This window comes from Plodia interpunctella, chromosome Z, assembly GCF_027563975.2.
Source record: "Plodia interpunctella isolate USDA-ARS_2022_Savannah chromosome Z, ilPloInte3.2, whole genome shotgun sequence".
NCBI classification, from domain to species: Eukaryota; Metazoa; Arthropoda; class Insecta; order Lepidoptera; family Pyralidae; genus Plodia; species Plodia interpunctella.
In genome coordinates this window covers 1,180,071-1,205,227 of record NC_071324.2, presented here as the reverse complement: position 1 = coordinate 1,205,227, position 25,157 = coordinate 1,180,071, and the positions used below count along the sequence as shown (strand labels likewise).

The window sequence follows — 25,157 nt, the reverse complement described above, 5'->3', positions numbered from 1 at the left end:
CGATTAAATTGCTTTGTTACATTAATGACAGCAAGTTCATCAACATCATCTCAGCTGCCCTACATGACCCACAGCTGGGCATAGGCCTCATTCCGTCTACGCCAACCGTCTCTGTCCTGGGCCAGCCTTATCCATCCATCTAGCTTCCGGATGTACATGTACAAGATATGATTTGACGACCTCGGTGGCGCAGTGGTAAGGTTCTAGCCACTGAACCGAGAGGTCCCGGGTTCGATCCCCGGTCGAGTCATGATGGAAAATGATCTTTTTCTGATTGGCCCGGGTCTTGGATGTTTATCTGTATATGTATTTGTTATAAAATATCGTAAAGTTAAGTATCAAGTATCGTTGAGTTAGTATCCCATAACACAAGTCTCGAACTTACTTTGGGGCTAGCTCAATCTGTGTGATTTGTCCTAATATATTTATTTATTTATTTATATTCAGCGCGGATCGTTAGAACCATTGCCTTACTGTAGGTTTTTCATATTTTATTACTAGACGTAGCTAACAAGATGAGTGATGAGTGATCAGAGTGATGCAAATACATGTTCTATAAGCGTTGATTTTTTGAGTTGCGTTGAGCCCTTATTAGTCAATAGTAATTTTGAACACACAAGTAGCGAGCATTATTTACTAAATTCTTCGTAACAACGTAGAATATTAGTGGGGTAGTACTTGAAGAGAGACAAGCTCTTTGCTACGAACAATTCGTAGCTGAGAACGTAGGCGCTTCGTAGCCTGCCGTCACAGGATCGTAGCACCTCGTAGCACTAGCTGTAAAGGTCTGATGTCGTATGGAATCATCTAGAGGCGCGTCGATGAAAGCGATCGAAATAGCGATGACATGCTCTGTAGAGAGATACAGATAAAAAAAAAAAAACACCAAAAAAATCGTAATCAAAGATTCATCAACACGTTACACACATAAAAAACAGTTTGAAATCTGTCCAGATTTCAAAATTGTAGTCTTTGATTTCTGTTGCAAATGAATGGAATACTAAAAATCGTTATCTTCCTCAACTCCGCTGTATTGTTTTTTTTGATCGCTTGTGCTCCTGACACATTCTAATTACAATGTGTCCGAAGCACATAGTATTATGGAATATCATTCAAACAACATGGAGGGGTTGCTTCAGTTAACTTTTAAATGGCATAGATGCTTTGCGTATTTCTATGCAGGTTAAAGATAACGTCAAAGTTTACGATGCAACCCACTCTTAATATAATATTAAAAGTGTCAAATCGCGCTCCAAAAGATCGTCTCGATTCGAATAAAAAAACTGTCAGACAGCACTAAATATAATAATCTAGCCTTTTATAGAAACTACTAGCAATAGGCTAGTTAAATCGGATACTTTTTTCTAAAGTCAAGAACAAAAAATGAATAGAGCGTGTGGGACAATCAGATCTTGTGACGTCACTATTTTGGAATAAAATCAAGTCTCTCACTCTAGTCAGAACAAAAAAATGTGATTCGTCTAATTCAAAAGTCTAAAAAAGCTGATGAATTAAAGTTGATCAATTACATTTGTGATTATATTTTTTACAAAGACAAATAGCCAATCACAAATTGAAAACAATGTCAATAAACAAAGGGGTGTCCTAATGAAATGAACCAGGAATTCATCGGCATACCGGAGAGAAGGGAGCATAATATAAAAAATACAATGCGCTTATTTAGTGTCATACAATTACTGGAATCCGCAAGTTCAGAACCTAAATTTAATCTGCATAAAAATGTTTAATTGCATAAGCCGTCAGTAGGCAATCGTAATATTCATGTCAGATGGCCATTAGGCGACTCATATAAAATCTAGCAATAACACACTCGAAAAGAAGAATATTTTTGACGATCTAAAGGAAATTAAAAAATTTTTTTTTGAAAAGTTTCGGGAGTCGCTAACAAGGACTCCCGAACTTGACGACGTTCGAGACTATATTGTTATAAGGCATCTGACATGAGTTTTGTTTACCTTGTACACTTTTCCAACATATATATGTGTACCTCCTACGTTTCTGAGAACTGGACATGTAAAGTTACAAACTGTTGATGTAAAATCATCATAAACTATATAACTATCCGTTGCGTTTTTAAAGATAGGGATTGACAGATCTCAACATACATATGATAAACAGACAGCGGAAAGTGACTTTGTTTTATTATAATTAGTAGAAAATAATTTTCTTTTCAAATACCTATTCTATTTGCACATTAATTTATTACAAAACATTAAAAGCATTATGTAATTGATTGTCAAAGCGAAAAATAATTTAAAAAAAAACCTTTTTTTGACCCAGTGGCGTTACCGGAGTTCAATGACCCGGCGCTGCGCTGTCCTTGGATATTTTGATTTTCGAAGGCCGATGATTTCAGTTCTCGTTGGACGGTCGTTGTAGCCGCTATACTGCACCTGAAGGTTGTCGACCCGGACTGTAAAGTTCGCGGAATCGCCGCTAGAGTGCACCGCTAAAAAGCTAATCTCATTATTTCCGCCTCGTTGAGCAGTAAAGACCTTGAACATGGCAACTCCACGAACTCCTGTTTGGGCAAGATGGCCCACCACACTTAGTATCGTACTATTTATTTATACAGTGATTAAACTATTAAAAATCAAAAACACACGTCATTCTGATGACAGAATTAAATAAACAAGGATATTTTTTTTATTATGACATTTTTTTTTAATTTTAAATATTTTTTTGTTGCAATAACTTATAAAGTAATTGTCAATATTATCCCAAAACATTTAGTGTATCTTCGACTTAGTCCAAATATAAACGGAAAGTATTGTGTTAAATAAATAAAGTAAAAAATATATTATAATATATAATCAATAGTTCAATTCATGTCAAATGTTAGTGTAGTATATAAAATAATATTATAAAAATTTTCGGCGCGAATAATAAAAATAAAAAAAAAACAATTCTGCCAGATATGACTCTGCCAAAAAATAATATCGTTTTATCGCCTGTCGTGGCTGTGGCCGTGATGAATGCGATTCCATTTGAAACGTCGACCAACATGAAAAAAATAAAAGGTAAGTCTCCCTCTCATTTTAGTGTGTTCCCGGTTTCTTCCTTAGCCGTTGAGCGTCGGAACCCCGGGTCCGCTTTCTTACTTTTTCGTCTCCACTTCGCACGGTCATCTGCATTCCTGGTTATCAGACAAAAAATATAAGGTATGTTTTCCTAATATACAAGCTGTTATTTAACTTGCATAGGAGTTTATGCGTCTTCGGGTGGAATCTTGAAATTAAATTTTGCAATATATTTCAACAGATTGACCCAAATATACGTCTCATTATTTTATTCTAGAGATTTAAAAAAAAAATAACTAAAAAATATTTATCATTAAAAATTATAGATAATGAAAATACCGGTTTTTAATAATAATAAATAAAAGCATTTTTGTTGCAAACTTTTCTTGACGTCTTGTTGCATTCAGACAAAAAGCATTTTCGTGCAATGAACCCTTCAGCAATTATATGTCATAGAATGTAGTTTACACAAGTCTTAACTGAACTTACTTTAGAGCTAATAACCTTTGTGATTTTTCGCATTAAATTTGTTTATTTAAAAATACTTTTTTTTTAAAGAATACTCAACCCTGTGATTAACATTTCATGTACAATATCACGACAGAATTGTATTCTAAATGAAGATTGTATTAATCGAAGATCATATTTGTTTCCGTCGGGTTATAATTATGATTGCCAAGGGAATAAATTAATTTCCAGTCAAATTCTTGTTCTACTTCAATTAGGTAGGTACTTTCACTTGTAAGTTCAAATGTGGCAGCAGGTAGTATTAAAATTTTACCACCACTTGGAAAACATGTTTCCCTGGCATTTATGTTGTAAAATTGATTTTTAATTACCGACCGCTGGCTAGTGACGCACGTTTAAATTAATATGCACCAACGACCAATTTCATAATAGACTATTAAGAAGGGGAAAAGCCTGCTCTATACGAAATTTTGTATTTCGCACTGAGCGTGTATGCTTACCATCAAACAACAGAAAGGGCATAGACTCGACTACGACGTCCTCGACGACCTCGGTGGCGCAGTGGTAAAGTAACTTGCCTCTGAACCGAGAGGTCCAGGGTTCGATCCCCGGTCGGGTCATGATGGAAAATGATCTTTTTCTGTTTGGCCCGAGTTTTGGATGTTTATCTATATGTGTATTTGTTATAAAATATAGTATCGTTGAGTTAGTATCCCGTAACACAAGTCTCGAGCTTACTTTGGGGCTAGCTCAATCTGTATGATTTTTTCCTAATTTTTTATTGTTTATTTTTTTTATTTATTTATATTCCTAAGAATAAAATTTCCCTATGTTATTATAGTCTCATGGGTGGAACCTGTCGCTAGTACAATATCTAGTAGCCTCTAATATAAACTCATTTGTCTATCTGTTTTCGCTTGTCAAGTTTCGGCGACAGATAACTACTGATTTAAAAGACAATACAGTTTAATATTTGGTGATGAAAATTTTGATTACTAAATTCTGCTGCATTTTATGCGTATTTAATACTTAACTTTATTTACTTTTCAATATTATTTTGGTGTTATTTTTTGATACTTGTTAAAATAAAACTCATTTTGTTGCTCGATGCTTGTAATCCTAACTAATACGAAAGTTACTTTGTTCATTTGTTCGTTACCTCTCCACGCTTTGTCTACTCAAACAATCTTCTTGAAATTTTTCATATATATAGTTTGAAGTATGGAGAAGGACATAGAACATACCTTTAATACCGGAAATTAACGTGAGCGAAGCCGATTGGCATAGCGAAGCTAGTGTTGATATTAATTATAAGTTTGAGTCTTGATTATCATACATAATATGTTGGTTGTTGTTGTATGTTCTCTCTCTTTCATTTTCGCGTGTATGTTTCTTTCGGAGCGTCACAGCTTTGAATGCAACCGGGAGTATTTAGAGCTGTGACGCTCCGAAATAATTTCGATAAGCAAGTTAATGCTTTACGACTCTAAATTTCGATGTTTGCATCTTGATTGTTACATATTATAAAATAACGTCGACTACCGCGTCTGTCTGTCTGCGATACTTAAGAACTACCTGTTTGATTTCTGTGATTTCTAAAGATGGTTTAGGGAAGCCATTACATGCCGCTAATATTATAATAATAAAATAAAATAGAATTCATTTATATTATGTTTTGAAGGGCTTTCTACTTAAAGACATATAACAAATTTTTGTAATGCTAATCGTCCCATTGAATTGAAGTACTTGCTATTCAAATCCAGTACTAGTACTTTATTCAGAAATTAGATCTTCACAGGCACTTTATCAATTGATATTCTGATTAAAGCTATACTAACAATTGGAATTTCGGAACGACCTATATATAAGCTTAGAAGAAATGGCGAAAGAAACTGATTTAAACACTGTGTTGGTCCCTATCATGCCAGAAAGGAATTGGCAATTTTTTCACATAAATACATACATATAATTTAAAAGTTAAAACCACATTGCGAAATTTAAATCCATGGCATGTTACAAGCATCTAAAGCTTGCTTTAGGTTAGCTTTACACGGATAACACTTTTTGTTTGACAATTTTCGTGGACTGTCTCATATTGGGTCGGTAATCCATCAAATTGGAGATAAGAAAGAGCTAGATTGGAGATAATGTCAAATAGCTTTCACATTGGTCTGGGAACGTTAGGAAAAAATATTCTCCTCTCGCGCAGATTGCAAAAGTCCATTTAGTGAATGTGCAATTGGAAATTGTTTACACGCTCGCTATTTCAGAATCTCAAGTCAACATAAGTTATTTCTAAAAAGAATTTCTATCTTCCTTGCAAATCTTGGACTTGTTGCTATATCAGTACATTTGTGATAGCTTCAAATTCGAATGGGATTCAATTGGCTCGTTATCAATATAGGTCGATCGTCTGCACTCCCTACCTATAGATTGCACCGACGACAATCAGAGAAGAAAAAATAATAAAATTTGTCTTATTAAAAGCGACCCGTCCCGGCCGTCTTTGCTCGGGTAAAACGATAATGAATTATGGACAGACAGACAGCGAAACTGACGATGATGCGATTTCTTCAAAATACATAATTGCATCGCTGCACTTCGTCGACGGAACTACGGCCTAAAACTGTGTGTTGTGTGTGTGTGTGTGTGTGTGTGTGTGTGTGTGTACCACAAACAAGAGTACGTACATGTCCACTTGTTATTACAGTTTTAAAGGGCCCTCGATGGGGTTATTACTTTTTAGTCATGGTAGTAATATCGTACTCCATGTTTTAATAAATTCACTGGACATTTAGTCAAATACAGGATGATATTACAGTAAAGCTTGACTTTAAATTTTAAAATGTAGCGGCCCGTGAATCTCCTCGTATTAATTTGCTGTCAGCCATCGCATATTTTTATTTGCTGTCTTTCTCTGTTTGTCATCTCCCGTTTTGCGCGCATTCTCAGCCATAGCGCATCGTGCAAGTACAGGTTCCATTTATAAATTGAACAATAAAATATTCTGTAGTTACCAGTTATGTGCCAAGGCTTCTTATTCCTTAATCGACTCGTACGACATTCACGGGAAGATATTTAACAATGTTATGAGCCGGTTTTGATCGTTCCTTTACCCGCAAAATATTTTTGGAGTGTATAGAAGCTAATCTTCCATCTACACATGCCCCGACTCTTAAGTGTGAGTCGCATCAGTCAACTTTGACAATGATTTTGAGCTGGACGCCGCTGGCAAGACAAAATGGCGTAATTTGCGCAGGTTAAAGTTAATTAATATTATTAGTTATATTGAGATAGTGGCTAAACGGTAAGACCAATATTCTAAGCTGTACGTCATGTTAGTGAAGTTAGGCCCAGACCGATTGTTCCATCGTCCGTTGCGTGTTGGCGCTCCATTGTTGCACATTTTTGACATTTTGACGCTGACGTGTGTCGCTTTATGATGCAAAATATTGCTAAAATAATTATGTGGAAATGTTTTTCACAATTTGTAACCATTATTCCGAATTCCCCAAACAGGCAGAGACATTCTGACGAAACAGGATTAATGGATAATTTTCAGTCTGTAAATCAGCAGTAAAATAAAGTTATGCCGTTCAGTGCACCAATTTAAATAGCACCGATTCAGATTGCACAAGAAGCTTTTGTTTAGAACGATGGTCATTTTTAAAATGTTATTCGAAGAATTTATGAATGTGTCCTTGAGACACGTAATTTTCTAATAATTTGCTGGTCTATTTATTTTATTGAGCGAGCGAGCAAAGCGAGCGAGCAAAACGAGCGAGATCTACAAATGAACTTGTAGCTAAAATACAATTTTTGTATATATGTATGTTTGTAATGCGATAACTTTCTGATGAAATTCAAAAGGTATGTAAGATCAGTCAATAGATTTTTTTAAATTCGTAGGGCAACAAAATAGGTTAGGTTTTTTTTTAATTTATTGTGTTCGCGAGGTCTAAATTCGCGGCGAACAATTACTACGAGCCACTAACTAGTGATTTAAATACTTGTAACAGTAGTATTTAAATCACTTGTAATTTTTTTTTTAATAATAAAAAGCATCTGAAAGCAATGCCTGGAGTTCCAATTGAAACGTATGGGTGCTATTCAAATCGGTGCCATTCGAATTGCTGCGCAGAACTACATTCCTCGTCAATTAGTTTACTGGTATGCATTGAAGAATTTTATTTAAGCAACATTGGATTTAAAATTAATTGACTACAAATTAAAGCTTTTTCACTGCGATATAAACTGGATCATATAGAGTAGGTCCTGTTCTAGGAACGACATGCCGATATTTCATATAATAAAAAAGATATTCCGTCAAATAAAATACCAGAAAACGTTGATTATTCCCGGTATTGAGGGGGAGTAAACTCAATAACTTTACAGCCAAGGCTGTATTGCTGGATAGGCATAAAAATATTTTAAAAAATTTTATGTTACTCACATTCCCTTTGCCGTAAAAAATTGATGAAACGAAGCAAAAACACGTAAAAAAGAGATAGGTACCTACGTAACAAACGTATGCACTGTTGCGAAAAGCAAATCAAGCTATTTGTTAATTAAAATCACGATACACGTGTAACGTATACAAGGTCATGCGTATGCAAAATCCCAGTCGCGGATTCCGTATAAAAATTCAATTCTTATAATTTCCTGAAGGATTTTACACATTGTTTCGAGATTCCGATACCGATTTTTTACGGTTGAGATTTTTTTTTAAACCACAAATAAAATATAGACCGTATTAATGTAGTCCTTCGGTTGCGTTAGAATCGGAACTTCATTTTGTTCCGATTTGATGTACTTCTCTTGCACAGTAATAGTTTTCCTTTTTCCCATTGAAGGAGAATACAAGGGTCGCATGTTACTCCAGTTAACTGTCTCCATTATGCCATACCTGCTCCAAACGACCGGTCACGTCCCGATCACCTGCACTTTGAACGAGTAAGTACTTTAAAATTAAAGCAAACTACGTAAGACAAATTGTATATAATGTGGGACCGCCAAAATCCAAAACATATGTTTTGTCTAGGTACTATTAAAGCCTAATCTCTCCTGGCATTATTCTAGTCTGCTTTGTACTTTAGCCACACCTTCTCCAAGCAAAACAATATTTATCTGCAGGGAACTTTATACACTAAGGTACTTCCTCTTGGTTGTCAGATGTTAACACATCTGCAGCACTGTCTCACTGTCTGCAATCTGTCTCGTCGAACGACCACGAAATTGTTAACACATACACTTATATAGGTATTAATAAAATTCTTGTAAGTATTGAGTTACATAATTGTCTGGTGCATCTGCATTGACGAACCCTAGTTATGCAGGGCTAATTATGTGAGATAAGAAAATATCTCAAAGTGAAATACCATCACAAATTTTCTGTAAGAAACTTGCCAAGTCTAAACGAAACTGTATGTTTCTATAATTAAATTAGGTAAATATGTAGCTAGCAAGGCCAAGTCGAGTTTCTCCTTTCAGCGATTTCTGTATTAATTTAATTCGATTTTATGTGACTTGGCCTAATGTTCAATCAACATTTTGCGGCGGCCGACTGTGGCCTAGTTGTTTAGACGACGGATACAAATATTGCTCTTTATTCTTGGTTTTATTCCCTTAAAATAACTGCAATCGAGATATTATGTTATTAGTTGGATCAGGTATAGAGATTTCCCGGGTAAATTACAATACTGCCATGTCAAAAGCAGACCATTTCAATGTGTCAATGTATGCATATGATAGAGCATCAAGCATCTAGAAGGCAAGAATTTGGAATAACAAAGCAGGAGAAGTGTCAACGCATTCCATCTGAATATAAGTATTTCTTTATAACCTTACTAGCTGTGGCCCGTGGCTTTTTTCGGGTAAATTTTTAACCGGGAATATATTTTTCCGGTATGAAAGGTATCCTATGTACTTCCCCGAACTTCAAACTGAATGTATGCAAAATTTCAAGAAGATTATTCTCAAGATAACTTGGGTAGATAGAGCGTGAATAGATTGGATAGGAGATAGGATTTACTGAACAATGTACCGAGAAAGCTAACAGCAGTGCCAGGTTTTCTGGCAATGCCTATTCTTCACTTTAATATTTCAAACTTAAAGTAATAAGTACTGATTAAAAATAAATTAATAAGAATAGTAACTAAATGAATAAGAAGGCTCAGACATCATGTCTTTGTGCACGAGCGAACTATATTTTCAGTACTTTGTAATACTAATGCTGACAAAAGCGAATTGTTAAACAAGTAGTATCAATTAGTGAATTCAAAACTAAATAAGTATACAAGAAAATGCGAAAAAGATGGCCTTAACCTGCGCGTGCGCGTATGTGCACGCATCACTCGTTTTTTGACATTTGTCAAATGTTGAGTTTTTGACCAATCGCTCCTTCGAGCCGGATAGTGAATTTCTGTGTGTTTCGAGCTGTTTCTGTGAGTTTGCGTTCCGTCCGTTTGGCCGCAGGCGGGTCTCACCTGATTGAGACGGCGTTCTACAATAGCAGCTCAATGCCACAATACAGTGAATATAAGTACAAGGAATTCTGGAGGCCCAGAACTACGTAATATCGAATGAGCCATTAAAAAGGCGTCTTTGTCACTATAGAACCGCTCTTGGAACGACATCATTGAGTCAGGTAAAATAGTAGTAGAAATAAATAAAATAGTAGTAGTATAGTAGTTCTCAGTAGAACTTCATTCGATATTACGTAGTTCCGGACCTCCAGAGTCTTTTTTGACGTTGTTTAATACTTTAAAATACTTTCACCTATGAAAGTATTTTAAATTAATAATAATACTTTAAAATACTTTCGCCTATGAAAGTATTTTAAATTAATAATAATACTTTAAAATACTTTCACCTATGAAAGTATTTTAAATTAATAATAATACTTTAAAATACTTTCACCTATGAAAGTATTTTAAATTAATAATAATACTTTAAAATACTTTCGCCTATGAAAGTATTTTAAATTAATAATAATACTTTAAAATACTTTCACCTATGAAAGTATTTTAAATTAATAATAATACTTTAAAATACTTTCGCCTATGAAAGTATTTTAAATTAATAATAATACTTTAAAATACTTTCACCTATGAAAGTATTTTAAATTAATAATAATACTTTAAAATACTTTGACCTATGAAAGTATTTTAAATTACTAAACAACGTAAAAAAAGATTCTGCTATTAGGAAGAACTTCGAGTATACCAAATAACATTAGATACCATGATGTAACTATGAATCAAACATCACTCTTCTAAGACTAGATGAAGACAAGCCAACTTGTTTGAAATATCATTCTGGCCCTACAAATAGTGGAGAAGGAGCTAAAACTAACAACTTTCTCAAAAAGTCGGCAACGCACCGGCGACCTGTAACGTGATGCCGGCGGTGTTGGCTTATCATCAGGCGATCTGCATACTTGGCCTAGACATTAAATAAAAAAAACTTGCGTATTGGACGACAGAGGATCGACTAGTGAATTTCACGATTTGATATGCTAACAGAAAACCAATTTCCGAGCTCTTTAGTGTTGTAACCGACAAATTTAGCTAAACGGTAGCAAATTGAATAGAAATTTCGAACGCTTCAGTCACACTACACTGATTATTATAATTTCGTATATAGATAAATAATTTTACGTATATTACATATTTTTTTGTAGCTGTAATGTATAATTGTTTATGTACAATATATATGTACATTTTGAAATGAAATGTATATCTTTATATCTCTGTTTTTGACAGTTATCATTCTAATCCGACCCACAGTACAATATTTTCTTTTATAGTAAATCCCACAGGATCTCTTTGGTTACCCTTCTTCGTGCTCCTGCGAAAGATGATATGAAGTAACAAACAAACTTACTTTTGCATTTATAATATTAGTTAGGATCGTATTGTGTTGCATATGTGGGATAAAAAATATTTTATAAATACTTTTTTTTAGAGAGAGATTGAAGACGTTGTGGTTAACGATGTAAGATATTTTAAGAATAAAATAGAGGATTTGTTTTTCTACCAGCTTTATCCCCACGTATATAATGTATAGAAAATTATTTTGTATTGATGTTGACAGTAACACAATAATTGACGGTCCGTTTTATTAATATGCAGAACATTAATTGAAAATATTAATTGCCATCTGCCTTTGAAATGAGCTATCGGGAATTTAAAATATATATGTAACTGAAATTAAAAGTTATGGAAAAATCATTATGATCACTGTCCCGGATAAACAGAGAAGTGAGCTCAATTCCCGCTGGATTCCAAAATGTTTTCATAATATTTCATACAGAATATGGTTTTCAATAATTTCAAGTGGTTTTCAATAATTTCAAGGTCACAACAGCGTATTCAGTAAAACAAATGATCATTTCATAATTCAAAAGAGCAATTAAATAAATGGTACTTATACATTTTTGTACAATTAATTACTCATTACTTTCACATCCTGCCGAAAGTCATTCATGAATGTTGTTTTTCGATATTAAATCTCTCAACAACAAGCGCTGTAAATCCGATTACCCACACAATTATAAAATCTTTGCCGGCGTTTCTGCTTTCTGAATCATTAAGTAGCTATATATTATGTGCTATTGGTATATTTCCATTAATGTTGAATACAAAATTTATGCTTATTTTAATAAAACTTTTTATATATATATTACATATTAGGACAAATCACACACATTGAGACTAAGCTAGCCCCAAAGTAAGTTCGAGACTTGTGTTACGGGCTACTAACTCAACGATACTATATTTTGTTTTATATAGATATAGATACATTATATAGATAAACATCCAAAATCCGGGCTAATCAGAAAAATATCATTTTCCATCATGACCCGACCGGGCATTGAATCTGGGACAACAGAAGAGGCAAGCACTTCACCACTGCGCCACCGAGGTAGTCAAAACTATCTTGATTTTGTCTAAACTTGTGTGATATATACATGTGGATTTAGTAAGAACTTCGTCAGAGTACCTACTAATTCCGTGGATATATATTTAGTCGCGCTGGTTGCGACGGCGCAGGACTATAGCTTTCCTAAGTTTTGACACTGTAATGCGTTAACGCACGTTGAAACTTCATACCACAGATTGAGAAAGGGTCCTGCGCGCGCTTCATAAAATTTCTGTATTGTTCTACGCTGTCTGTCGACGGACGTCGAAATGACGATGCACGACTGAGCAATCTAAGTTTGGACTCACGAAGCGTAAGACAATAAATGCTGTAAAAGTTTCCTTCTTGCATAAATACTTGAAAAGTCATGGCAGAAGGACAGTCAGGCAGACACAATGGTAATGATCCTATAAGGTTTCCATGTTTTTTTTACATTTTTATTATGTTTATTCAAAACTTTGTTAGCCAAAAATAAAAATAAAAATAAAACGCAGATTTTCATACGGTTTTCGCGAATAAATAATGGAATTTGTAAAGAGTGTTTAGGTGAATTATTAATAATTTTATACACCAGCTTAGTCGGGGCGGGTCGATAGTAAATACTTTTTTATGTAACATATCAACAGATAGCATTATAAGATGTGTTTCACAAGTATTTGATACGGCTAACTGCTTAATCTTGCAGGTTAGATTATTGTCCGATTATAATAGGAATGATATTGTATCAGGAAATGGTGAAACAAATCCTAATTGTTTAATATTCTCATTAATATCACAGATAAATGTTTTTGTCTGTTATCTCTTCACGCCCCATCTTAATTATAAACTTTGTTCTGAAACATATATATATAGACTATTAGTGAAAACCGTATGAAAATCCGTGCCATAGTATTTGATTTCATCGCGAACATACAGACAGAGGCGGCAGAGTAATAGTTTTATAATGTTACGACGTAAGGATAATTTAACAGGCAGCATTGGAACATACCCTTAAATATATTGATTTCACAAGAACAGTTTTTATTTCTAATTTTAACATTAGCTGAAATTCTTCTGTTCCTTAGACTCTTTCACACTTTTTCCTTGTTTGGCAAGCAACCTGTTACTATGTCCCTGTCTACACCCCCTCGTGCCACAGGTGGTTCTCGCCCGGTCGCTAAGTTTTGTCTTGATAATTTTACTCAGGCCCGCAATATCCATTGCGGATCAAACTTTCAAAATTAGTATTAGATTTTAATGTGCGATTATTCTCTATGTTAAGTGTTCGTTAAACTTTCGCATTTTATAGTTTGGACCAATTCATTGAAGTAATGAATGAGCAAAGATTTTGAAAAGGCGCTCAGCCAGTCTGTAATTACTTTTTTCATTCATAAACCAAATATAATTAAACTTATTAAAACTGTATATGTAATTATGATATCAATTGATTATCTAGGACAGTCATCTGGATGTGTACCCGGCAGCATTCACAGCTATGACGCCTGCAAGCCCAACGGCGTAAAAAATAAAACTTTGAAGATTCGGCTGTGATTTTACGACCGGCCGTTTGCTTAACGTTAACCCTCTTTGGGACCGCTGCCAATACGCGTAACAAACAAGTCTTTATATATTTTTGTGTGAGAATACAATTTTCGTCACAACGTCCCGTTAAATCGACTAGATGAATTTTGAGGGAATAAAATATATATTAATCGTTTAATAAATGACCGAACCGCACATACGAATTGTATTGCATAAAACTTCATAATTTTATCCTAAAAATCCCAGGGAAACAAGGGCTCTGACTGGTATTCAATAAATTCTACTAGATTTGGGAGAATAGGTAGTTAGTTATGTTAATTTTTTACGTAAAAACTAAATCACGGATTTTGATTAAATTTGTTATACGTATACCAAATATAATCATTAATAGAATGATTACAGGAATAATTTTTAAAAAAATGTTTTTATCCATAAATTCTTCGAAAAGCATCGCCCCGTGACGCAGCCAGTGACTTTACAGACGCAAAAGTTTGCATATGTTTATTGCTCATATACGCGAAATCTACTAAACAGATCTCAATAAAATTTAGCACTCGGGTAGAATAGAATCTGGAATAGCGTAAAAGTTACTTTTTTTTTCATAAAATTCCCATGTGTCCAGTGTCGCGGGGCGTAGCTAGCTCATCTATAATGAAAACTCGTGAAATTAATCTGAAAAATATTTGTAATTATATTACAAAATTGGGGAGAGGAAGGGGGTGGAGGATGCGCTATTGATTTTCGGTATGTCGGCCTTGAAATCAGAGCGCAGTGCGCGTGGAGCAAAATATTAAATATAACTAGAACAAAAGCCCGAGCTGAAACAAACAAATATATTCGAAGTAAATCATAGCCAGCTATTTATTAGAAAAGCTGATTGAAACAAAAGAAGATACCTACCTGTTTCTTTTCAAAAATAATAAGATTATCTGAGTACTTTATTATTTTATATTTACGTAAATGTTAGGAGTTTACCTACAGTTACCTACTTGCCCACCAAAAAATATTTAAAATATTTTTTACCCTTATTTGGAAATAGATTTTATAATTAGTTAAATTTTTGCGAGTTATAGAAATATATACATTTCACCTTTTTTTTTTCTAAATTTCGAAAAAACGCTTCGTTGTTCACATCGGAGAATTCGCGGAAAATGTCAAAACGCGGAGAAGACAATGTATATTCTCATGAAAAATTGTAGATTAATCGAAAATTAAGTACTTATTGAGAAAATTCACACAAAAATATTTTTATCTAATAACAACAAAAAACGTATATTAATAAATATAATATTGTGTATAATTATGTAAATAAAATTAATACAGTATTGTAATATAAAGCAGAAAATATACAGCAAAGTTTGTGTTTAAAACGATCTAAAATCGAAATTTAAAAAAGATTAACTGTGTTGGATTAAAATTTATAGTTTGGGTCAGCTGGTTTATTAATAGATGTATCTGGGTCCGCGCAAGTCCATCCCCCGCAGCGCTGTCTTTCATCAGTGCATCAAAGGTTGCATAGGTGAGTCCGGGGGGCAAAGTGAGTCTATCCATCATTCGCGATTTGCGCCGCGGTCGGCACATTGTCGGACCGTTGCCGGCTGCTCTCGCGCGCGACTTCGAAACTTTCTGAGCGCTACAGAGCTCACGCCATATCTTTGGTGAGTAATTCACGTTTTACTAATTTCCCGCGTATTTCTCACGTATTATTTCCGGATTTTTACGCTGATTTTTATTTTTATTTTATTGATTAAATTTGCTGTGACTCCAATCCGGTGTAAACGCGAAAATTTCGGTTAAATTCGTAGAAATCTTGAATGTATATCATATTAAAATTAATGAATAATAAAATTGTTTTAGTTAAATATGTGAAAGTGATTTTTTGACACATTTTGATATATTTATAATATGTATTACGTAACAATTTCGAAACGCAATTATAGGTAACTTGGAAAATTAAGTGTATGTGTGTATAAAAGTGCTTTACGAGTGATGGTGAACTATTTGTGAAGTGATTTTAAATACTTTTTAACAATAAAAACTATATTTTTTTTTAATTAATAAATATTTTCTTTGTTAAGTTAAATTAATGTTGGTGATGGCAAAAAGTATAATTTCGGAAATTTAAAACAAATTTACAGCAATGGAATCGTTTGATGACATTTATTGTTAATTTTTTTGTGAATTTTGTGCAAAATTGTGATTGTTATTATATTATATGGTGCCATGAAAAAGTAATAAATCATTAAAAATACATATATTTTGTGAAGTGCAAGTTAAACTATATATGTTTTTATTGTGAAAGTGGTCTTTTTTGTTTAAATTTGGTTAAATTAGTGCTAAAATATATTTTAGGTGCTAGCCTCCATCTTGCTCACTCATTTACCAATTGTATATGAGTGAGGGAGACAAACGGCGTGCCGCTGCAGTTGCAGTGTTTATAAACAAGCGTGATAATGAACTTCAAATCTAGTTCGCTCTTTCTCTCCTGAAACCGTGTTGATCGATACCGGTCGCATCGCACACAAATTTTCAAGCCTGTTCATTTTTAAATTATTATTTCATCATATAAAAAAAATTGTTAATATCTCTCATTAAAATATGAAGTGTCTCATTAAAATTTTGTAACGATTTCTGATGAAACAAATGAAAAATATCAAATGTAATCTTTATTTTTAATGAAAAAAGATTTTTTTTTGTTTGTGGCGTCCAAGTGGGGATGACCTAGTGGGCGGCAAAATTGGTGGGGGGAGGGCGTTATCGGATATGCAACCTTGGCCTGCGTGCCATTTACAGGTTCCACATTACTGCATTTCTCGAAATTAACGCAAATAGTACTTACTTAATAAGTACTTACTGTAATTAAATAAAGAGCTAAGAACGAATCCTTTAGCTTTTTTCTACAGTATAAATTTTTATTTAAGTTTAAATTTAATATTTTTAGATCATTATTGAAGCATAAATTTAATTGGACGAAATAAGTAATTTCAAAAATCAATTTAAAAATAACTTTTCTATTAAATAAAAAATTAATTAAAAAATAACTACAACTTTATTTTTATTAAAAATAATATACAATTATGTAACAACTAAATTCAATTAAAACTTAATCTAAAATATAAGTACTAAATTAATTTAAATAAAAAATGGATACTAAAAAGAACTACTATTATTACAAAATCATTTTATAGATGAAGTTGTAGTGAATAATTACTACAACTTCATCTATAAAATTATTTTAAATAAATACATAATATGATTTTATGAAAATGCTTACTAAGTTCTTAGTAAGTTTATACAGTCTTATGAAGAATTTACTTGTAAGTTATTTTAATTCTTAAATTAGTTACAAAATAGTTTTAGTTACTTTTTTAGTTAATATAAATTTTACTCAAATTGATTTTTGAAATAACTTATTTCATTATTGATTATTCATGCGGCCATTTCATGCAATAGTTCCAAATTTAATTTTAATAATGTTATAAGAATCAAAATATATCAATTTTAATATTTTAATTTCTTAGTAAGAGTGTTCTCTTCTTACTATGAAATTTTCTTAGTAAGAGAGTATAGTCTCTTCTGAAATTAAAATGTTAAAATTTTATATATAAATTATTAATTTTAACATTTTAAGTTCTTAGTTTAGAAATTTCCGCACGCCTGTGATGTAGGTAGGAATAGTTTTACTCTCTGTAGTGGATAGATATGGAAATCAGTATAATACTGCTGCACAGTTTTACATACTACATTAGGGAGTATTCTCTCCCCACATTCGCTTTGCAAACTCTTTTGCTTGTAGGGAGCGATTATACGCTGTAGCGAAGTCTCTATGGGAATTTCAATACTCCCAGAGAATCTCCAGCTGTTGCACAGAGACACGGTTCACTTTTCGGCTATAAAATAAGTAACAATGCAATTTACACAACTATATCAAACCACAAAACAAGTTAGCATAATAATATCGAACCACAAAAACTAAACTTTAATTCACTAAATTGAAAACAAAACTCACTTTATTTCCATGGTGACGCTGAAGAGACGTAATTTGAGAATGAGCCATGGCTGATTAAAATAGGTCAGGCACTCAACATTGTGTTTTTTATCCACTTAACACTAAGTAAGATAAATAAAATTATTTTTAAAGTTTAAAAATACTTGAGTGTACATTTCAAACTTTTTTCTCCTGTGATGTGACAGCGTGCGTTCCGTTCTCGATTCAGGTCACAATGTAGATTTGGTTTCATACTTATTCATCGACATTTTCTTTAATTTTAAGCACATTTTTGAGATAATAAGTAAATAAAAGAACTTAAATATTCTTAATTGTCCGAATACAAACATTTAAAATTAATTCACATTGACTTTTTTACTTTTGTACTATCAGAAATTATTCTCTATAAATATCCTGTTACGGAACGTTATTTGAAAGATGTTTCTTTTTATCCTTTAGCAGTGAATAGACAATCTTATCAAATCATTCGTTCCTTCGCAACCCTAAGCAGGAACAAATTAATATTGCCCGTTAGAGATCATGGTACGAAAACGAGTAATGTTATTATAAGCTTAAAACAAAACTTCCTTGAAATAAGATTGTTTTGCAAAAGCATGTGATTGGCCCCCTGGTCTGTCTCTGGGGACCCAAGGGCTGGTGACTATTTTGGCCAACGTTTGAGTTTGGCCATACAAAGAGGAAATGTCGCCAGCCTTCTGAGAACTTTGCCGCACGACGACAGCTATATAGTATACGTTTTTTATTTAAATTAATTTAGTAAGTTTATTATTTAGTTTTAATTTTAACTTATATAGTACTTTATGTTGTAAATACTTTTATTCTTTTATAATTGCCTTAAATTAAGTTCTTAGTAAGAATGTAATCTTAATTAAAATATTAAAACTGATATATTTTGATTATTATAACAATATTAAAATTAGATCTAGATCTAAGTACCGCATCGAACCTAAACTATATAAATTAGCTAGGGATCTACAGCCATCTTTAAATTATAACCTTCACAAGGGGTTAGAGGCTTTACGACTTCACTTCAACAAAACTAGGTAAACAAACTTGACCGCCATTGGACTAGATCTCTATTAGACTAAATCTAAATTTATTTATGTCTTATTTATTATGTGACAAATTATGGTATATTATAGATAGCCGTAGGTTGTGCGTAGTAGCTGGGTAAAATCGTCCAGTATGGGAGGACTGATCACTCGTCTGGTGCTCGCACAGATAACCACAAAAAGTAATAAAATGTCCCTTGGTACACTGAACGTCTTGTATGCTTGAATGCCAAAAAACAATTGTTAAACTACTTGTTCGCCGCGTACGTAGACCTCGCGAATACAATAAATTTAGATGAGATTTTACAAAATTGTGAATATTTTGAAAACGACTTAACCGATTTTGATGCCCCACGAACTTAAAAATTCCATTGGCAGATCCTACATACCTTTTAAATTTCATCAAAATCGGACCAACGTTATCGCGTTACAAACAAACATACATACAATAAAAATTTTTGAAAGTTTTAACGTGTGGTTCCTAGGATAGGACCACTCCATATCCTCCCGTGGTTGTCGTACGAGGTAACTAAGGGAATAGCCTAGGCAGCTGATAGGTCACAATAGAATTTCTGACTGCGGTCAGTTGTAAAATCACAACCGAATGTACAAAATTTTAAGGGTATTTATTTTAAGCTGTCTACGGACTTCGCGTAGTCACAACCCCGAACACAACCAGGAACAAGAGATGAGAGAGAGAGAGGAGTTTTAATAAGTCTATTCAATAACAACCATAGGTAGGTTTAATCTTAGTTCAGGATCTGTTCTATTTAATAAGCTTCACTATTCATTCACTTGATAGTATTCATTTCACTATTACATCTCATTTAAGTCGTGCTCGTACAAAGAATTAATTAAGGTCACAACGACGCTTGGAAATTTGTAACAGACTACCTGCGCCCCGGGGCTTCGATCCCGTGGGAGTTTCGGGACAAACCCTATGTGTTGTTCCAGTTTATGTTCAACTCGCGTACGTATTGTAAATTTCAAAACAACTCGCCCATTATATTTTGCTTGAAAGAGTAACAAACATACATTCTCACTAACTTTCGCATTTATAATATTAGTAGGAAGGGAATTGGAATTACTTTTCTTGTTCTATGTCTTATATTCTTCACTTCATAAACAATATTGTTGCGCCTTATCCTGGGGGAGAGGTGTGCTGCCATTTCGGCAATCTTTAACGAAAGTTCGTGTCATTCCTATCAAATATACCTTCACAAATACGTAGTACGTATATACACATTTGTGTATATACATACGTACTACGTATTTGTGAAGGTAAAGCGATGCTAGTAGGTATATAATAGTAGGTAGTAGGTATATGTATCTGAAGTGATAACCACACCTCCAAGAGCAATCAATGATAGCTTGCTCGCTGATTTCTTCTAGCACTCCCTGGTATCCAGTGTATATGAATCTTGTGGACTCGATCGCTGCAGCCGATGTGAACGCGTAGCAGGAGCCACATAGAACTGTTTGATCTAGAAAGTAAATTGTTTAATAGAAACATATTATATAGTGCGTGTGGTAAAACGTAATGATATTTTAAATATGCCGCCCCCTAAAATCTGCTGTCCTACCTACTCGGCCTACTGTTGGATCCGCCACTGCTCATGGCTGGGTGTTTTCCAGAGCGTTTAGAACGCTGCGGCCGCGCTGTCATTACAATTTTTCAAATTTTAACAAAGATAAAAATTAGTTTTACTATCTGACTTCAAAATAATTAATCCGTACTTACTGTGGTAATGTGAATGATTGATTTTAGAAATGTGTCCTTCATTCAGAAGATTGACAGATAGAACCGTAAAATAAAAAATAGCATATTTTATGGCTATGTTACTGCGATACGAGAGAATAAGTACAAATTTTTTTTTTTTTTGTTTCAGCGAAGAACCGAGCGGAAGGCTTTCCTGAAAATGGGTTCCAACGTCAACGGCGGCAGCGGCTTGGTATGTTTTTTAAAAATATATTATGACTAAAATAGCAACACGAAAATGAGGTCGCTTTAGAAGAAGAAGGACGAAATGGAGAAGTCACGCAACGAGATGAATAGCGAAGTAGAAAAGAAGCATTTGTCCCACATATGAATTTGGTGTGTTTCACGAGCGTTTTTAACTGTGCTGCGTGCTGTCATTAGTGTTCATACACATTCACAGCATCATACACAGCAATCAGTTTAATTACACTTAATATTTTATTAATAAGTAAAGTACCAGTACTTTACTTATTAATAAAATATTTAGTACTATGTTAATTTTATAAATGTTTTTTTTTATATATTTTTTTTTTAATTTTGGATACTCTAATCAATTGAACAACTAAAGGACAACTCGTCAAGTCGTTGAATGTAACGTTCAGCGTCTTGATTGAACGTCATTTAGCGAAGTCGTTAAATGGTTAGAGTCGCGACTTAAAAGTTATTAATTTAAATAAAAATTTTACTAATATTTTTTAAATTCGAATAAATAATAATACAATAATAATTAAATTAACAAGGAATAATATCAACATACATTACAAGGACATTACATAGCATGCACACAAGGTGAACTTGTCAAAGAAAAAAAGAAAAAAAACTTGTTTTAAAACTTGTACAACTTTGAAATATTTGATTAGGGTGACCATAAGTTCGCAAATTAAAAAGGTTACCTTACTTTAGATAACAAAAATGAGGACATGACACACCTTATTATGATTCAAAGATTCACTTGATCTCATATTTTTGCTTAGTATAAATAAAGTAAGAACGTAGATAAATAGACATAATATTTCAAAAGTCATTGATTAAAATATGCGAGTTTCTGGGACAAAAAATATAATAATACAGTGCTTTCTGTGCGATCTGTTTGACGCCATATTTGTTTTAGTGACTACTAGCGCCGCAGTGGGAAAAAATTCAACTAAATTTAAATCACCTTACTGAGTTTACGTCCGCCCTGTTCAAAGGGCTATGTTACAATCTACAATTTAGCTGGCTTCTTCAAACAATGTTAAGCCTAGTCATTTAATTTCGGTCATTCAATTATTTTTGAATTAGGAAGAAAGGAAAAATTAACGTTATTAAAAGTTATAGAGTTGAGGCGTGGGAAATGGTTGGCCACCTTGTGCGACATGATAATCTAATTAAAAACAGAACAGAAGGCGAAAAGAGGAAAAAGAAAGCCAAGAAAGGATAGAAAGAGATGGAAGGAACTCCACCGACAACGTACTGAAATGATTTTGATGATTCAATTAACGAGCTAGTCATTCAATCAAATAGCCGATTCAACTGCGACAATGCGACGTGCAAAGATGACTGCGACATATTTATATATCCTTATATATTATAAACGTAATTCCTCCACTGTCTATCTGTCTGTTCGCGATAAACTCAAAAACTACTGCACCGATTTTCATGCGGTTTTCACCAATAGATAGTGTGGTTCCTGACAAAGGTTTAGTGTAATTTATTATGTTTTTACCCGAGCGAAGCACAGGCACAGGCCGCTTATATATATATTACATGTGAAATATTGAGTCCAGGTACATTTGCGGGGTGTACAGAGTCCAAAGTCTCGAGAACCAAGAGCCATCTGTTATAATATGAAATGGTGAAGCCAATGACAAACCACTCCTTGACCTTGACTAACATTCATTGCCCAGGAAGTCGTTGAATGAAGAACGTAATACAAAAGGAAAATAATAATTATCCTTACAAAAACAGTAACAAGCACTAAGTATTAACAATCAAAAATGGCTGTTACAAAATTCAGTGAAAACATCATTTTGTGTCTGGGCTTATTTGTAAAGCAATAATATCTCAGACAACTGAACAGAAGTTTTAATCCCATAAGGGCTGATTTACACTAAATTAGTATATTATTTAATCTGGCTGTGCCAAACTGGGCCAGCCATTGGCTCGATGGCCAGAGCGGCGATATTAATAAGCATCGCTTGTTTGATGTAAACTAACCTTTATTTATTTGTTATCGTGCAAAATATTGTTTTTCTGAGAATATCGATACAGGGGAATCAAAAGGATGTGTTTTTATAGCGAGTATTGTTTGTAGTATTTTTCTATCCAATTAGTGATTTCTGTTAAATCTCTAATTAATTGAACATGTTTTTCACTTCACATTGCCGTGAAATTTCTCATTTTCCTTGTATGTAGGCTGTCTCGTACTTCATGTGAGATTTCATGCTCTTCAACAAAAAATATGTAAAAAATAATAAACATTTTTTTGCTAAAATAAAATCTTCGTTCAAGTACAAGACGTTCAGTTACCAACTGCCACTTATATTCATGGAATCAGTAGGTACTTTTGTACGAAGTACTTACTAAATCCATGCGTATATATGTTCACTTTTAAAAAATCATTAATTATTGTCTGTGGTCTGACGGTCGACGGTCAAAACAAAGCAACCGTGACACTAGTGATGTATTATACGCAAAAGCAGTTCAGCGCTCTGCGCGTGCAATATAACAGGGCATTCAGGGTGCTGATAGGGCTGCCACGATTCTGTAGTGCGTCGGGGATGTTCGCCAATGCCGGCGTCGATTGCTTTTATACAATGATGCGTAAGCGTTGCACATCCCTGATGCGAAGGATACGTGCCAGCACCGACGGCATCCTTAGTTCGTTGGCGAGTTTGCCCTTGATTATGTGAACAATTGCGCAATGGTTCACGTACTGAAGAATAGACAAATGTAATCTGGGTTGTGTCTATCTTTATGTATGTCTCTCTGTGTTTATACTAACAATAGTATTTAAGGATAAAAGGAATAAAAGATTATTATTATTATTTATTATTAAAAGGGAATGAAAATATAAAAATTAATAGTTTTTTTTTTAATATTTAAAACGTTCGTAATTGCTTTCACGTGTCAGTAATTTAAAAGAAGAAGATTAAAGAAATTCAAGAAATTGAAACATTGCCGGACCTTTTATTTTAATTTAATTTCTACTTTTACCTATAAAAATAATCATGTCTAGTATAGATGAACATAACCTTACTCAAAATACTTTGATAGGGTTAATTGCTAATCTATCCTTATCATTATATTTATAAAACAAAATCCTCTGCCGCGTCTGTCTGTTCGCGATGAAACTCGAAAAACGACTGCACGGATTATCATGCGATTTTCACCAATAACTAAGATCCCTGAGGAAGGCTTCGCTGTACTATAATTTATTAAGTATTTACCCGAGCGAAGCTAGGACGGGCTGTTAGTAATATTACAAAACAAATATTGCCCACTGGACAAATTTACCAGAAAGCATATTATATGAAAGTATGCTTCTTGCAAATGGTCGACAAAAAAGTGAACAAATTTTCCGATAATGCGATAATGTTTTATTGACATAATTTCCATGAACTATAAAATCCTTCTGGGTTTCGACGTTCGCGTTTCAAGTTAAATATCGACATAGATAAAAAATTAAGTGTGAAATTAACATGTTCACTCGCAAATCCCCTGGCCACGAACACAAATAATGATAGTGAAAAGAAATTAATTATAAATTGTTTATTTCCTAAATATGAATAAATGAATTAACATGTATTAGTATTTCGTATCATCCTAACAATATATATTTGAGAATAGACAACAGAAGAAATAAATTTTATTAACTTTCGTCTTATACAATTTGTAAGGGAGTTTTATTTTTAAGAAATATATAAATAAATATGTACGGACAAATCACACAGATTGAGCTAGCCCCAAAGTAAGTTCGAGACTTGTGTTATGGGATACTAACTCAACGATACTATATTTTATAACAAATACATGTATAGATAAACATCCAAGACCCGGGTCAATCAGAAAAAGATCATTTACCATCATGACCCGACCGGGGAGGGAAGCACTTTACCGAGGTCGTCAGAATATGTGAAAACATTTTTAAACACTGCTCCTTATGTGTATATTTAGTTAAGTACCTACTTATTGAGTTTCCACCAATTATTTCAAACTTATACATATAATATCTGATTAGTGGCGTAGCTGCCGGAGGGCTGGACGGGGCGGTGCCCCGGGTCTCAGAAGGGCCTTCAGAGTCTGACTTACAAAATAAGTAGTAAAAATTATCCATTTATTCAAATATTACTATTATAATAGTTAGATTTATATTTCGACTTTCGTTCACAATCTAGATTACGACG

General features: G+C 33.5%; 1 protein-coding gene and 1 long non-coding RNA gene across 3 annotated transcripts in view; one reads left to right on the top strand and one right to left on the bottom strand.

Moving 5' to 3' along the window:
• Positions 1–609: 609 nt before the first annotated feature.
• LOC128683309 (uncharacterized) lies at positions 610–8,067 on the bottom strand. The gene is made up of 3 exons (XR_008406274.2): positions 7,963–8,067; positions 2,287–3,157; positions 610–852 (listed from the first exon to the last, which is right to left on the bottom strand). It is a non-coding gene; the product is annotated as an uncharacterized LOC128683309 (long non-coding RNA).
• Positions 8,068–15,483: 7,416 nt separating this feature from the next.
• Pdfr (Pigment-dispersing factor receptor) overlaps positions 15,484–25,157 on the top strand; it is a 78,074-nt gene continuing 68,400 nt past the window's right edge. For both annotated transcript variants that reach the window (XM_053768409.1, XM_053768411.1), the window contains exons 1-2: positions 15,484–15,610; positions 20,903–20,965. In XM_053768409.1, the coding sequence (XP_053624384.1) occupies positions 20,933–20,965 (33 nt within the window). In that variant the 5' untranslated portion in view covers positions 15,484–15,610; positions 20,903–20,932. The remainder of the gene's footprint in view (positions 15,611–20,902; positions 20,966–25,157) is intronic.